Genomic DNA, 15737 nt, shown 5'->3' on the forward strand with positions numbered 1-15737 from the left:
GAAATATAGTAATAATATGTATAGGGAAATCAATTTATTTTCATTTTTTAAGTGTAACATACCAAAATAAATTTGGTACGCTGATTTTTTGTCGGAAGTTAAAAAAAAATGACATAGAGCGAAAGTATCTGATTACACAGCAATTTATTTTAAGAATATATATTGAAATTATCTTTAAATAAAAAAAGTATATTTTTCGAAATTTTGCAATGTAGGGGTAAAAGTTTTTATGTTCCAGAGAAATATAAAAAAATTGCTTAATTTGCTTAAAATATTAGATTAAACGGATATTTATAAAAAAAAATACAAAAAATCGAGACGTTCCATAAATATATAGTGTTTTTTCAGGAAACAATATACCGGTTATTGTGAAAAATTAAATAAAATCGCCGCTAAGCAGAAATAATGATACAAACAGTGATTTGTCAATAAGGTTTGTAAAAAATGCAGTACAGAGCCAAGTTTTTTGTTAAAGAACTTTTTCATTGGATTTGAACACTTTTGTTAAGATTTTGTGATAATTAAAAAAAAAAGTTGCTGATTAAAAATTTTGCTATTAAAATTATTTAAAATGTTTTTATACAAGTTCTATTAATCAGATTTAAGCAAAGATGTTTTATTTGGCATTTTTTTAAATTAAAAAAAATTGTTAAATTCAAGTACCAGATTAAACAGAATTATAGAAAAATATGAAAAAAAACTGCATAAAGCTGCAGAATTGACTATCAGATTTTTGTTTTATAATAAATTAATAACAATGTAAACAATATTAAAAATGTTGATAAGTAAATCATATTGCAAGGCATTTTTTTAATAAATATAATTTAAAAAAATGTTTTTGGTAAATAAATTAGTAGCTTTTGTAAGAATATCAATAAATGACGATCAGCAAAAGTATCAGAATGAACAGCAATTTGTCAGTAAAAATTTGAAAATATGCGAAATTTTTCTGATTAGATTAAAACCATTTTTGTAAATGTTTTTTAAGCAGTTTTTTTTTGAGAATTAAAAAAATATGTTGAAACAGTAGTAGTATTAGATTTGTACATAAGTTACACAAAAAAAAACACTACGCGGCCAAATAGTATTTGTGAGAATTAAAAATATACCGTTGAATGAAAGTAATAGATTCAACAACAATTGATCAGTAAAATAAAATAAAAACTCAGAACTTAATTGAAAATCAGACAAACAATATATAAAAAAATTACAAAAAATTGCTATACGCAGCCCAATTCACATAAAAATTTTCATTAAATATTAAAGCAATTGTTTTAGAACACAAACATAGTGTGAAACGCTTATATGAGATCACTAGTATTAGATAAAATTTCAATTGCACAATTTCATCTTGAAATAATAATATGGCTACTTAAGAGCAAAATATCTAATACATAACTAAATAAATCAGTTCAATTAATGTTTTATGTTGCGGTATTCATATTTTATTTTTCTAACACCTTGCTGAAGTTTGACTGCCGAAATCTTTTGCTACTTTAACGAGTATTCCCGGATCATAATTCATCAAAAAAATTATAGGCTATAAAGTACCTTTGTTGTTATGTAATACACTGATACATAGATATTAATCCCAAAAGAACCAGCAACTAAAGAGTTAAAATAGAATAGCCGACTTCTGCCATATACACTAAAAGGAGCAATAAATCAAATGCTAATTGTTTATGTTGATTATTTTAGTTAAGAAGATCATTTCGATTATAATGGAGATAATGTTTCTCCCTGTCGCACTCTTTAACTCTTAAATCCAATGGTTTCAAAATTAGCATGACTCAACCCAACCCGACGTTTATTACGATTAAATAAATTATTTTTTGTACAAATGCACTACTGCGTCAGTTTGTGACGTACCCATCACAACTTCTATGTGGGGCTGTGGGGCGGGGGCTCCGCGTCCGGCGACGGCGACGGCATGGCCGAGTGCGCCGGCGGGGGCGTAGCCCTGCGGGGCGCAGTGTGCTGGGGCGGATAAGGCGCGTACCTCAGCCCCGATCCTGGCATAGGCGGCGGAGGATACAGAGGCCTTGGTAGATGATGGGCCGCTAAGCAAGTTGAGGCCCATTGACCCCACAGAGCCGGCGGCAGGCCATACAGAGCCGGCAGCGACGGTAGAGAGGCGAGAGGTGGCAGCCCGGCCAATCCGGGCATCCCAGGCAGGAGCGGGCCGCAAGCGCCGCCGCCACCCGCGTTGCCCGCGGCGGCCGCTGCGGCCCTGAGGAACAACTGAGAACGGGCCGCTAACAGAGCCTTCTCTTCGAGAGTCAGGTTATTGTTATGGCCGTCCAGTTCAAAGGGGCGTAGAGGCGCCCTCAAGTATTGCTGCTCTGCTAACATTGACTCCATTGTTTCTCTGGAAAGATAGAAATTAAAAATCGTTAAGGTATAGAGTGAATTTTTAAAATTTGTTTACTGAGTAATGCATTTAAAAGTTAATTATTAGATTAATATAGACCATGGGTGGTCAGTGCATTGATCGCGATCGACCAGTCGACCGCAAAGTTAATTGCGGTCGCCCGCGTTTTAGTATAATAAACATTGCATCTCGTACTAAAAATATAATAAGTTTTGAGCTGTCACTTAAACTAGAATGGAATGTATTTATTATATTAAAAATATCTTGTAATTCTGCCTTCAATATCATATAGAGAAGGGTCGATAAAACACGACTTTAAAATTCAAACAATAAACAACAAAACATATATAATATTATTTAAAGGCAAATTTCATTAGTGACTAAGTGTAGACATATAGTTAAGTGATATCATAGTTAAGCGTCCGATACCTACACGCCCAATATACTGTGGTACCTCACGACAGTGAAAATCCGACATCTAGTATAACATTTAGGTGGAAGAAAATTTGTCCAAAACCTCATATTGCCAATATTATCATTATTTTTTAACTCAATAGCTAACTTGAATTAATATAGAAGCTATTCATTCATAAGTTATCATTCAATAGGTATTGTTTTATTGCTTAAATTAAATTTAAATATTCCTCAAGAAAAAATTGTTTCATCATTGATTGCAATTTTTTTAATTTTATTGTTAAAATTTATCACAACTAAATCTTATTAATAGAAATAAAACACTATGCATTAATGCTTTAAAGTATTATGCTAAATACTAATTTGCTGATAAAATTCTACACAAGATTATTTGCTTAGAATGAAATTGGTTATTTTCGCTGAAGATCGAGAATAAGTAATTTAATTTAAAAATGAAACAGTGCCGTTATAAGTCGAATATTTTAGGTGAGCTACTTAAAATTTAAGTTATTATTTTTTTTATATTTCAGGAGTTTCTTAATAGTAAAGTGGCCCTAAAATTACGTTATTTAACAATGATAATGACTTGATAAATTTAAATATATATATATATTCTTACTGATATTTAAAATCTATAAAAATGCTATTTAATTTTAAAACAGAAACAACTTTTTTTTTGGTAACAATGAAAAAACTATGCACTTTAGTTTTGTTTGAAAAAAGTTCTTCCTTTAATAAAACAGCAATTTTAATGTTTTGTAAATTTACTTTAAAAATTTATACTTTAAATATATTTTTAGCTTTTTTTTAATGTGAGAAATCACATTAAAAAAAAAGTTTTTAAAATAAATTACACTAAAATACATTTATGAAAACTAGTTGTCATTGGTTATTTCATCAACTACTTGTGTTTTAATCTTAGCATTTTCTGCTTTTTAAATTTAAAAGTCACGCACTTTTGATACTCGAATGAGTTAGGCTATAAAACAATACTTTATTCGCCATACTCATAAGGTATCTGGCAAACATATTTTTAGTGGTTAAAGTATTTAATTACTAAGTTGCTGCCGAAAGTAAACTTCGAATTTAGAACAACAGAATATTACACAACTGAAATGTATTAATGTGTCGATTGTAGTAAAGCATATTTCGATTGTTATAGTTATTTACTTAAAGCAAAATTGTTATTAAAAAAGTCAAAAATAAATAAATCACACCGACTTACAAAATGGTAAATTAGAAAAATCTCTTCTGGTAACCTATACAAGGTAGAAAATAAAAATATATGATATAAAACAAAAGCGTTCAATTTGTTAACTGTAGGTTAATTATGATGTTCGAGTGCGTAATGGCATGTTGCACATAATACGCAACGTGTGTGGGACGCACGATAGCAATCTCTCCGTTTTTCCGCATTAGGCTTCTTTTTGCTAGAAGTTACTTCACAATCTAAACTATTAAATTACAATACAATACCTATACATGTACAAGCACACTTAAAGTTTAAAAAATTATAAATAACCATTGAACAGTAGTAACAGTACGAATGGCAGGCCATAAATATGTTATTCGGTTAATTATGTACGCGGCATTATAATTTGCAGGGCACAAAGTACAACGAGAGGGGAAATGTATTGCAGGGATCTTACTTAGGGAAGGCGGAGTCCAACCAGGGGGCCGCGGACGGCATCGGCCCTAAAGAAGGCCGCCACCAGGGCTGATGCATCTGCATGAAGCTCTCGCTTGAAAAAAAAATTTGAACTTTTACCCTTCAAATTACAACGGTGACTGTTACTTAAAAAATACACAAAATTCAATACAAAAAGCCTGATTCGTACTCACAGTTTAAAAAGCGGTGGGTTTATATTTAAAAATCATTTAAAATCGATCGTTTATGAGCCGTGTATAAATCGGTCGCGGCCGATTTAAATCGACATTTTGCGGTATGGTGATAAAATTTGGTGATTGAATAAATAAATACTAGGCTAAATTTTCATATTAAAAATTAAATGGTTCAAGCGCTCGCCTGTTAATTTATTTAATCTATAAAACATATGAATTAAAAATAAATCAATATATATATTTAATGTTTGAAGTTCGCTTAAGATTTAACAAAATAAACTCTGGACTACTATTAAATACGCCATAATAAAATAATGGTTATTTTAAAATTTTAACACTACTGTTGTTTTTCAATAACTATATTTGGATATAAAATTTATGTCATGTGTTGTCTATATGTGCCATATAAAGTAGGTTAAAAACGAGAAAGTCATTACTTTTATCATACATTATATTTATAATTTTAAACATGATTAAATACTGAATAAAAAATAAAATACAATAAATATATGGTCTAAAATGATTATAAAAAAAATATTTACCAAGCGATAATTTAAGTAAATATATATATTAAAAAATAATTTAATTAAAATGCAAATGAATATTTATTAATTAAAACTTTATAGAACAGTTATATATTATTTTTAAATAAACAACCTGTGTAAAAATTTGTAAATGTCTAAAATTTTGGATAAACTTTTTTTGGGAGAGAAGAAGTAATATTAGAATACATAATATTTAGCTGATACATTTAATAGTAGCCTTTGAATTCAATAGTGCTATTTAAGGTTATAGTTATATATTTGAATTATGATATTTTTGTTTAAAACAAACTGTCTAAATAAATTTGTAAAGAAGAAATACTTCAAATTAATAATATAAATACATATTATTAAGGTGGCGCATTTAGTTGTAGCCTCCAAATGATATAGCACATTTAAAAAAAAATATTATACCTTTATATTAGTATGATATTGTCGTTAAGAACAAACTGTATAAATTAAATTTGTGAATTGAAAAAAAAATAATTTTCTTTTTTTGGCGAGAAAAAATTTAAATTAATAATACAAATACATGATTTTCAAGTGGCGCATTTAAAAGTAGCCTCTAAGTAGTGATTATTGTTATTCCTATATATAATCAAAGTATGATATTTTCATTAAAAATCAAATGTCTAAATAAAATTTATAAATGGAAAAAAAAATGAAAAGTATTTTTTAAATGCTAAATTGTGTTACTATTTTAAGGGAAAAGATGAAATTCAAATAATAATACAAATACTATATATTTAGGTGGCGCATTTAATAGTAGCCTCTGAGTGAAATTGATTTTTTTTAGTTTTTGTTATACCTATATTTATAGTATGATATTTTCGTTTAATAAACTGTCAAAATATTTTTTAAATGCTAAAAAAAATGTGTTATTCTTTTGGGGTGAAAAAAGAAACTAAAAAATATTACAAATACTACATATTTAGATGGCGCATTTAATAGTAGCCTCTGAGTAAAATTGTATTTTTTAGGTTTTTGTTATATTTAAATTTCAGATATAATATTTTTGTTTAATATCATTTTTTTTTAGTGTAAAAAAATTATTTAAATAATAATACAAATACTATATATTTAGGTGGCGCATTTAAAAGTAACCTTTTAAGTGAAATGGGGGTTTTTGAAGTTTTTGGTATATCTAAATTTAAAGAACAATATTTTCGTTTAATATAAATTGTCGAAATGAAATTTGTCTATGGCAAAATTTTGGGTTAACTATTTTCTGGGGAGAAAAAGTAATTCAAAAAAATACAAATACTATTTATTTAGGTGGCGCATTTCAAAGAAGCCTCTAAGTGAAATGTGTTTTTGAGTTTTTATTATTCCTAAATTTGAATTATAATATTTTTGGTTAAAATAAATTTCTAAATAAAATTTGTAAGTGGCAAAAATTTCTGGGGAAAAAAGTAATACAAGTACTATATATTTAGATGGCGCATTTAAAAGTGGTCTTTAATTAAAATAGTGGTTTTTCCAAATTTTTGTTATTCCTAAATTTAAAGTATAATATTTTTGTTTAAAATTAATTTTCTAAATAAAATTTTTCAATGACAAAAGTTTTAGGTTAATTTTTTTCTAGGATGAAAAAGTTATTCAAAAAATAATAAAAGTACTATTTAGGGGCTTTTTAGTTAAATAGAGTTTTTATAAGTTTTGGGTATATCTATATTAAAAGTATAATATTTTCGTTTAAAACAAACTGTAATATATTAACTGTAAAATTAATAAAATGCAAAAATTTTATGTTTACTTTTTTTGGTTAGAACTAATTCCAGTTAATAATACAAATATATGATATTTAAGTGGCACATTTAATTATATATAAACAGTTTTTAAAAAAAAATGTTTATATAAAATTTGAGCTAACATTTTTTTAGAGGGAAGAAAAAATGTAAATATTTATGATATTTTAGTAACGCATTTAAAAGTCGCCTATAAATTAAACTATGCTTAACAATATTATTACAAAATAACTACTTTTTTAGTTTTAATGTGTTGCAGAGAAAATACTTAATGTAAATCTGATTAAAAAGCTACTTTTGAAATTTAGTAATTAATCGATAAATGTTTTGATACGACGCTTTTGAATATTTAAGCTTAATATATTGAATATACAATCTTAGATTAAACATTATATAGAAAAATACTACCCTTTTCCTTAAAATATATTAAATTTTATTCTATTCCTTTTTTATTGTATTTATATATCTACAGATAGTGTTCCTATTAAAATAACTATTTTAGCAATGTTGTGAATTAGTAGAGTCAAAGTTTTATATTATCATAATCTCTTAAAATAAATTTAAAATATTCACCTTTCAAACTCGGTAAGTCTTGACGAGTCGCGGAAACCTTTCGCGAACGGATTGCTGTCGATCTTCAACTTGGTTATCTGTAACAACAAAAAATAAACAAATTTGACAAGTGTTTGGTTTTTTTTTTATTTGGGAGTATAAATAATTTTCGCTCGGCTGGTTGAATTCCTCGAAATTTCGACGCGTAACCGTCGCCACGGGGTCTCCATTGTGACGGAAGGCCCCACAACGAGAGCCTCGGGGCTACCAACGATTGACCCGCGATCTGAGGGTCAATCGGATTCGATGAGCTTGCATTTACCTATTGTTCCCCAAATTACCTAATCGTACATCATCGGATGGTCAAGCGTTGAATGAAAAAAAACAAGTGAAGTATATTTTTTATTTATTTTTTTAAATAATATAAACAATAAAATGTATATAATATGTTTATTAAATTAATTCATTATAAGTATTTAGAACCAAAAAGTAGTTATGGATGTGTCGATATAGACTTGATTGAGCAATATTGATTTTTTAATAAAATATATTATTGCCAATATAACTAATGCCAGTATTAGGTGAACTAACCATTAGCTAAAAAAAAACGTAGAAAATATATTTTTTTAATTGTTTTAAATAAAATCTGATACGCCACTGATTTGTTTATGCATGAAAGATTTATCGACGGATTCTAACACACAGCCAACGACGTCAAGTGGTCAACAATGCGTATGATTAATCCTCCTAGCTCCCACACCATACAAACTACCGACAGAGACCACAAAAATCACGTGTCTAAATTTTTGTTATTTTTTGTGGTTGGTGGTTCGACTCCGGATCGTCTGGCTGTCAGAATCGGCATGGAGCAATCAGCATCCCGCTGTCAGTTAACCAGAGGGGCAAACATGGCGCCGAGGGTGGCCCAATTACGTAGGTATGAGGGTTCGACACCCTAAGCCCGAACTCTGCTAATTAGGGACATACTGTTGTACCATGTAACACTCTCTGTATATGAAAGACGAGTTTAGAGTGATAATAAATTCTGAGCGCTGGGATCATATCTTTGATGATTTTTATAAGCTCGTGTGATTTTAATAATAATAATAAATGTACTTCCATCCATCGTTTCACCCAAAATTTGTCTCTAATTATATATTATTCTTGAACCAACCATCTTTCACTAAAATAGTGACGATATATCTTGATGTGAGAATTCATGTAAGCGTTGTATATACTGATTTTGAAAAGGTTTTTGACATAGATTATACCTAAGTAAAAAATATCAGAACAAACGGATGTTAAGGCATAAAAATCTGCTCTTCAACTTTATAATGATTTTGGTGTAGGTTCTATTTAAAAAAATACGATTCTAAAGCCATAAAGATTAAGAAAGGAATCTCTCTCAAGTTAAAAATAATCACAGATATAATTTTAGATAGGCAAATCTAAAACGCTTAAAAAATGGGTACCGCACGAATTGAATAAAAACCAAAAACATTGTCGTTGAAAGAAAACGATTGGTTTGTATCGTGCAATTTTTATAATAACAGAATGGTTAGACAAAAATTATTAGGTGAATCTGAAATACGTTAAAATAAAATTATTTGCACTTAAATCCTGGCAAAATTATATTCTTTACGACCACTAAAAGTAATCAATACAATAGTAAGAGCAAAATATAAAGTTTTAAAGTAGTTCGTAAAACCTTGATTATTTAAAAAAAAAAATATGTTGACTGATTACTGTGTCCACTACATATACTTTAACTTCAGCAAAATTATTACAGTTGAGGTAAACATCGATATTTTCAGAATCGTAACGAACCGTTTAGATACAAAGAAGATTCTCTAATCTATAGTGTTATATTATTAAGATATTTAAAGGACAAGAAGGCTTACTTATGCAGCGTTTGTTGCTGCTCATTAGTTCTTTTCTGGGCGAGTAAAATTGTAACAACAAAAAAACACTACATCTTGATGAATGCAGAATGACATCTGAAAGTTATTGATAAAAAATCGAGCAAATATACAAATAACTGTGACGTCTTGTATCCGCACAGGTAAATTGAAAATGTCTGATTCTCTTGCACGACAATGCACAAATATACATAGCACGATTAAGCCTCCAAAATGTTGCAATTAGATTATCACATCTATAAGCATTTTAACTTATTTTAAAGTATAATTTAAAAGTCATTCACCACTAATATTTTTCTAGTAATCTAATGCAACTTTTTCAGGTCCTTCAAAAAAAAATACATAACTACTAATGTATTAATTTTATATTAATAAATTAAACAAAATCAAAAACTAGGTGAGTAGTGAGACACCAGATAATGATTGTACCTTGTATTTTTTCTACTTTAAATCTTACATTGCAAACTGATGAGCGTTAGCGCAATGCGCCACAACCAAGTAAACACAATCAACAACTACTAGTTAAGCAGTGAACCACGAGACTGAAATCAAAGTCTGTAGATCAATGACATTTTTTTAATAATTAAAAACTATTATTACAGCTTACAATTATTAGATCACTTGAAATTAAAAAAAAACTAAGAAAATCTAATATATGATGAGCATAGTTACGATAGAATTTAAAAAAACATTTGGGTTTATATGGAATTCAGATAAGAATAGAGCAGTTGTATGAAGAAACATCTTGTTTGAATGAATCTATAAAATCACTCGTCACAAAACATAATATGTCTGTTTGTATGGGGTCGTCGTGGTGACCCCGACCTTGCTCCCGCTCCACTCAATCGAAGGGACACCCGTTTGACGGCAAAAGTGTGACATCTGTCACACGACCGCGTTTAAGTTATCTGATTCTCGTGGCAAGCGTTTAATGATAGATATAATCGCCTATTAATCTTTCGTTCTTCCCTCGGCGGACATTTATCTCCATACATCACTCTCCCCCAGTCAAAATAGCGCAGCTCAAGTAGACGGATGTACTCGTTGCCACTTATTATGAACTCGAGCGCTGTTGTTGGACTAGTCCAGGGGCTGCCAATTGAAGTCTACCACCACTGAAAATGAAATATCGTCATACTCATTCTCGAATCGGCAGTTGAGTCTACCACCATTAATCCTACTAAATAGACACGAATGGCTTTCCGTAAGCATTTTATGGGTAGTAAATCTAAAATATGTATACGCTCATCCTTAGTTCATTAGGTCAGGAAGTCATCCGAGTTATGTTTGATGGATATTTCGCGTTTCCTGTGAAGACATAATTAGGCGTGCATTAGTTATGCACAACTGTTGCCATTAATCATTCAAAAATACGCACTTGATAATCTTATAACAATATATTTATGATAGCGTTAGCTCTGACGCAATGTGTTTTGATTGAATAGTTTTTAAGCTCAAATTTATTATTTAAAAAAATCTTTTTTAAATAAAACATCTCAATCTTCTTATCAATTACTCGATCGTTTCAATAATAAATATCATTTAACAATATAAATATTTATACAAGATCATAACAACATTATCGCAACAATATCTCAGATTAATAGTCGCATTGTGATTCGCGAATCTTTCAATTTATTGCGCACACAAATTTTTCACATTAACACATACAAGTCCATAAATAACGCCGTGCATATCATTATATATTCTTCCAACATCGAAAGAGCTATTTTTTATTATTTATTTTACAACACATTATGAATAAAATACACTTCTCGGAAAGCTCGGACATAAAATTTTAATATAAAAATATATTTATACATATTGTCATCGTCGATTATTACGGTCGGATTATTGATGGGAGCAATAAAAGAATATGTTTGTCTTGCACACCTCGGCGCACCAGGTGTTGTGAACCTTTTTTGATTTGATTTTTTTATTTTATCAACTGCGAGGTGTTTGGTGCGCGATACAAAAAAATAAAAATATTTTTATCGTGAGGAAAAATGTCGCCCGGCGTCCCGCTGAGCCCTGCGCGCTAACTAGAGGCACTACGGGCTGGGAATAAATTACGGGCACCGGATTCCGGAACGGAATGTAATAAATCCAGAGGCGCTCATCCGTCATCCGCGGTCGGGGTCGAGGGGAGTGTTTAGACATTTTTCGTGACAGTGTATAGAAGCTGGCGGATAATGAATGGTGTCTTTCGCCACACACGAAGGCAGACGTGTAAGAGAATCTATTAACCGATGGATGAAGATGGTGGGTATGGGGGGGAGGAGGGAAAATGGGACGTGTATGGTTCAAAAGGTTACATAGGCAATATCCTCTGTGTAGTATATTAAGAAATTGACGCGGTATTAACTTTAAAAGATCATATTTTGACGCATTGGATACCAGTTGGTACTAGAATGCAACCTTGACCAACACATGTAGATCTATTGTCACAATAAAACCCTACTTAAGTGACTTTCCTTCCAATATATTTCTTTTGCAATACTAGTAACTTATCTGACTATGACTATACTGCTAAAATTTTGATTTGCGATTATCGATGATTTTATTTTATAGAAATTTTTAATTTGGTTTATAATATTATGTATAGTTTTATTTTTATTTATACTTTAAAAGTTTAACGTGTAAAGTTACATTTTGCTCTAAAGCCTTTCAGATAAGGTAATTTATATAAAAAAAAATTGGCACCCTAATACGTCACGATGTTTTGTTACATATTTAAGTATAAATTGTACTGTATAGTACCTAGTAATTTTTTTGTTGAAATTAACTTTTTTATATATTTTTTTATACGTAAGTTATTTTTAATCTCTCTCTATGATGTTTCGCAAAAATTATATTTGGCATTATCGAGTGATTTGTAATAAGAATAGCAATAGAAAATTAATTATTCATTTTTTAATATGTAATTATAATGTCAATTATTTTTTATAAATAAATATTAAAATAACTACCATAAGAGAAAAAATCAATTAATGCGAAAGTTACTCTTTCGATGCGCATCGAATATTAATTTGTGTGCAAATAAATGAAGTGCACCGAAATTAATCTCCTGCGGATGTCGAAACTCATTTTTGGCGAATCATCGAAACGAAAAACTTGTAGCAGAAAAAATTGGCAATAAATAAAAAATAATTTTACATTCTATTATATAAATATTAATTTAATTTGAAAACCTTATAATAAATTTTGCAGCTTAAAAACCTATTTATTAAAATTATTGACTGCTTAATTTAAATACTGTCAAAAATCAAAAAAATAAATACATGGCTTTTTATAAAAAAAAATTTAAAGTACAATTTTCTTTTGATTTACGCTATAGATACTTTCTAAAAAATATCGCATAAATCGAGGTATTGCATTAAATATAAAATAAAACGATCAAATTGTATTTGCGTGTATTTTTTACTATTTCTTTAACTTTTTAGCGACACGCGTGTTCTCCAAAAAACAACTGCATGGGCAGTGGATGAGGTTCCTAATGTAGGTAAATTGCAAGGAGTGGGAATAAGACATTACACTATGCGTTTGTACATTATGCGTTATGCATTATAAAACTTGGACTTGTATTTGAAAAAACTGTTTTTTTCTTAACCGCGTAAATCAAGGGGTAGGGGTAGACTGATTAAATATATTATTTTTAAAAATATATTTTTGATACAATTATTTTATTACTATTACAATAAACGATTTTTAAACCTAAATATTATTTTTGTCTTGACTAAAAATATAATCAGAAGCCCAAAACTTAGTTTTAAAACAATAAAATTTATACTGTATATTTTTATATATATATATATATATATATATATATATATATATATATATATATATATATATATATATATATATATATATATATATATATATATATATATATATATATATATATATATATATATATATATATATATATATATATATATATATATATATATATGTGTAGAGTCCATCCAAGATGTTAGCGCTCATCATCGTTGTGTTGGAAATAAGGGTGCGTGTACGCATGCATGCATACATACACAGTTTTCCGCGAATTTGTTTACACCGATAGGAGAACGTTACCAATACTAAATCAGGGCTGTTTTAAGGGTAGGGTGACCATAGGTTGGAAATTAAATTAAAAATTATAATGTGTTACATTTTTATTATAAATTATTGTCATGTTGTGGTATTTTGTATTCAATAAAATAATTCCTGTAATATTCTATTGGTATTTTTTTAAATATTATATTGAACAGATATTCAACCTGGAGAGTGATACCAAAACTGCGCCCATGTTTTTGAGTTAAATATGTATATAAAAAAAAAAAAAAAGTGTTATTTTACACTTTACTCAACAAAAATTAATTAAAAAAGTAAAAATTAATTGCACTTGTAATTTCACATGGTCACCCTATTATATTTTCTCACCAATACTGTGACGATGAGCGTTCATATCTTGGACGGACTGTATAATAATATAGAAAATATGAAATTGAAAATATTTTATCATATCAAAAGTGAATCTATGAATTTGTCGAAACTTTCAAAAATAAAATTAGTTATAAAACATATTTTCAACAAGTGTTTAATATTATATATAATTTAAATCATCTTATACTTGTGGCAAAATTATTGAATAGTGATATTTATTTATTATTGATGAAAATAAATAATGTCTGTTTTTTATTTATTTATTTTTTAACGACCCTTTTTGTCAGTAAGAGGCATATTTCTAAGTCATAAAATTCTTAGAAATTATTAATCCATGAGTTTTTTTTTATTTTTAATTAAACTAAAATTGATAGAGTATTCATATAGTTTAGTTTTTAAAATAATTAAAGTAGCAGATACGTATATTAAAATCTCTGCACATCTGACCAACAATTCGTGCTTAAATCGCGTAAATTCTTGCAAGGAATCAAAGAGTCACTAAAAGCATTTCAGAATCTCATTTATCATCACCAAGACTCGTTTTGAATGTATTCACGTCCTCTCGTGTATCCGTCATCTTGTTCTTCACTTATTTTTGCTCAAGGATCAAGATATGACCGCAGCTTTATTTTTCTCTACACTCGCACTTTTGGAAGCGCTGAACGGTGGTGCGTTTGACACGTGTGTTTTTTTTTGGCAGCGCTCCCGAAATACGCGGGTGGCTCTCAAATATTTACGAGCAAAGTCTCGTTCCTGTCAGACGCGCAACGAAAGTGATTTCGGCGAGGGAATTAATGTCTTACCAAATGAACGTTGACGTAAAAATGCGTCGTTCGCGTGCTTTTTTGTCGACTTTGCTAGTTAACATGTTTTCAAGTGCTTCCTTTGCGCGTTCATATAACGAACATCGAAATGCGCGAACTTACATTATCATTCTAAGCTTTCTTGTAGTATATCAATCTCAAGATAATGCGGAAACTGATTTAAAACTACAGATTAAATATTTGAAATATTCACATAAAAAAATATTTAGATTTAAAAATAGCTTTGGAGTATCTAAAACATCGTGTAAGACTTCAGTAAATGATTGCGCCTTTAAATGAAAACATTGCTAGGTGCTAATGGCCGGTTGAGCAAAGAAGACAATAGTTGTTAAATAGATAATTATTTTCATTTACTTTGACTTTATATTTTACTTTTAAATATACTTTTTTTTATGTTCATAATAACAGATTTCCTGTCAGCTTATTGCTGGAAATTCTCATGAGTCTACACAAAAGGAAAGCGTGTCTACTTCGTTACCGATGTGTAGAAAACACCCCCGGCGCTAAGTCTCCAATGTCTGTCGTTCTTTTCCTATTTGATTTTTTACACACACAAACACATGACAAAAAATGAGTCGGAAACGTTTGTAAACGAGCGTCATAAAGTGTCGTGTGACAACCGGTGCCGTTTTAATGACTGTCACCCGTGATGAGATATTGTCATTCGGTCTACCGTTCTTCTCGTTTTAAATTTAGAAGAACTAGAGATAATTACGCGGGCCTTTGTGCACTTCACGCTTCGATACTTACACAGCTTCTGGGATTTGAATAAAGTATTTCTAGCTTCTTTTAACATTATTTTAATATACATATATCAGAAACACATCATTCAAAAATTATGTTATATATTCGCTCCCTAATAAAATTTATATTTAACTATTTTAGTAAGCAATCGCTCTTTCTTCAGCTATACAAGATAATTTAGATTCTTCTAAATCATTCACTATTCAGTATTGGTACATATAAATTATTATTATAAAATAGATTTTGGAGTGGTGCCTTTTATTTAATGAGAATTATAATGTTAACTACAGTATTGAAATACCTCACATTAAAATTTTTAATTTTATATCAACAAATATGAAAGGATATTA

The 15737-nt window shown here is 29.2% G+C and overlaps 1 protein-coding gene across 2 annotated transcripts in view; it reads right to left on the minus strand.

Moving 5' to 3' along the window:
* Positions 1-991: 991 nt before the first annotated feature.
* LOC148237262 (T-box transcription factor TBX20-like) overlaps positions 992-15737 on the minus strand; it is an 85697-nt gene continuing 70951 nt past the window's right edge. Inside the window, exons 5-7 of one of the 2 annotated variants that reach the window (XM_088205414.1) lie at positions 7491-7567; positions 4435-4527; positions 992-2368 (exon numbers count right to left, since the gene is read on the minus strand). In XM_088205414.1, coding sequence (XP_088061540.1) covers positions 1882-2368; positions 4435-4527; positions 7491-7567 — 657 coding nt within the window. In that variant the 3' untranslated portion in view covers positions 992-1881. The remainder of the gene's footprint in view (positions 2369-4434; positions 4528-7490; positions 7568-15737) is intronic. The other variant, XM_088205415.1, reaches the window with a different exon arrangement.

Source organism: Plectrocnemia conspersa, unplaced genomic scaffold (assembly GCF_051122295.1).
Source record: "Plectrocnemia conspersa isolate PC_06_02 unplaced genomic scaffold, ASM5112229v1 ptg000002l, whole genome shotgun sequence".
Classification (NCBI taxonomy): Eukaryota; Metazoa; Arthropoda; class Insecta; order Trichoptera; family Polycentropodidae; genus Plectrocnemia; species Plectrocnemia conspersa.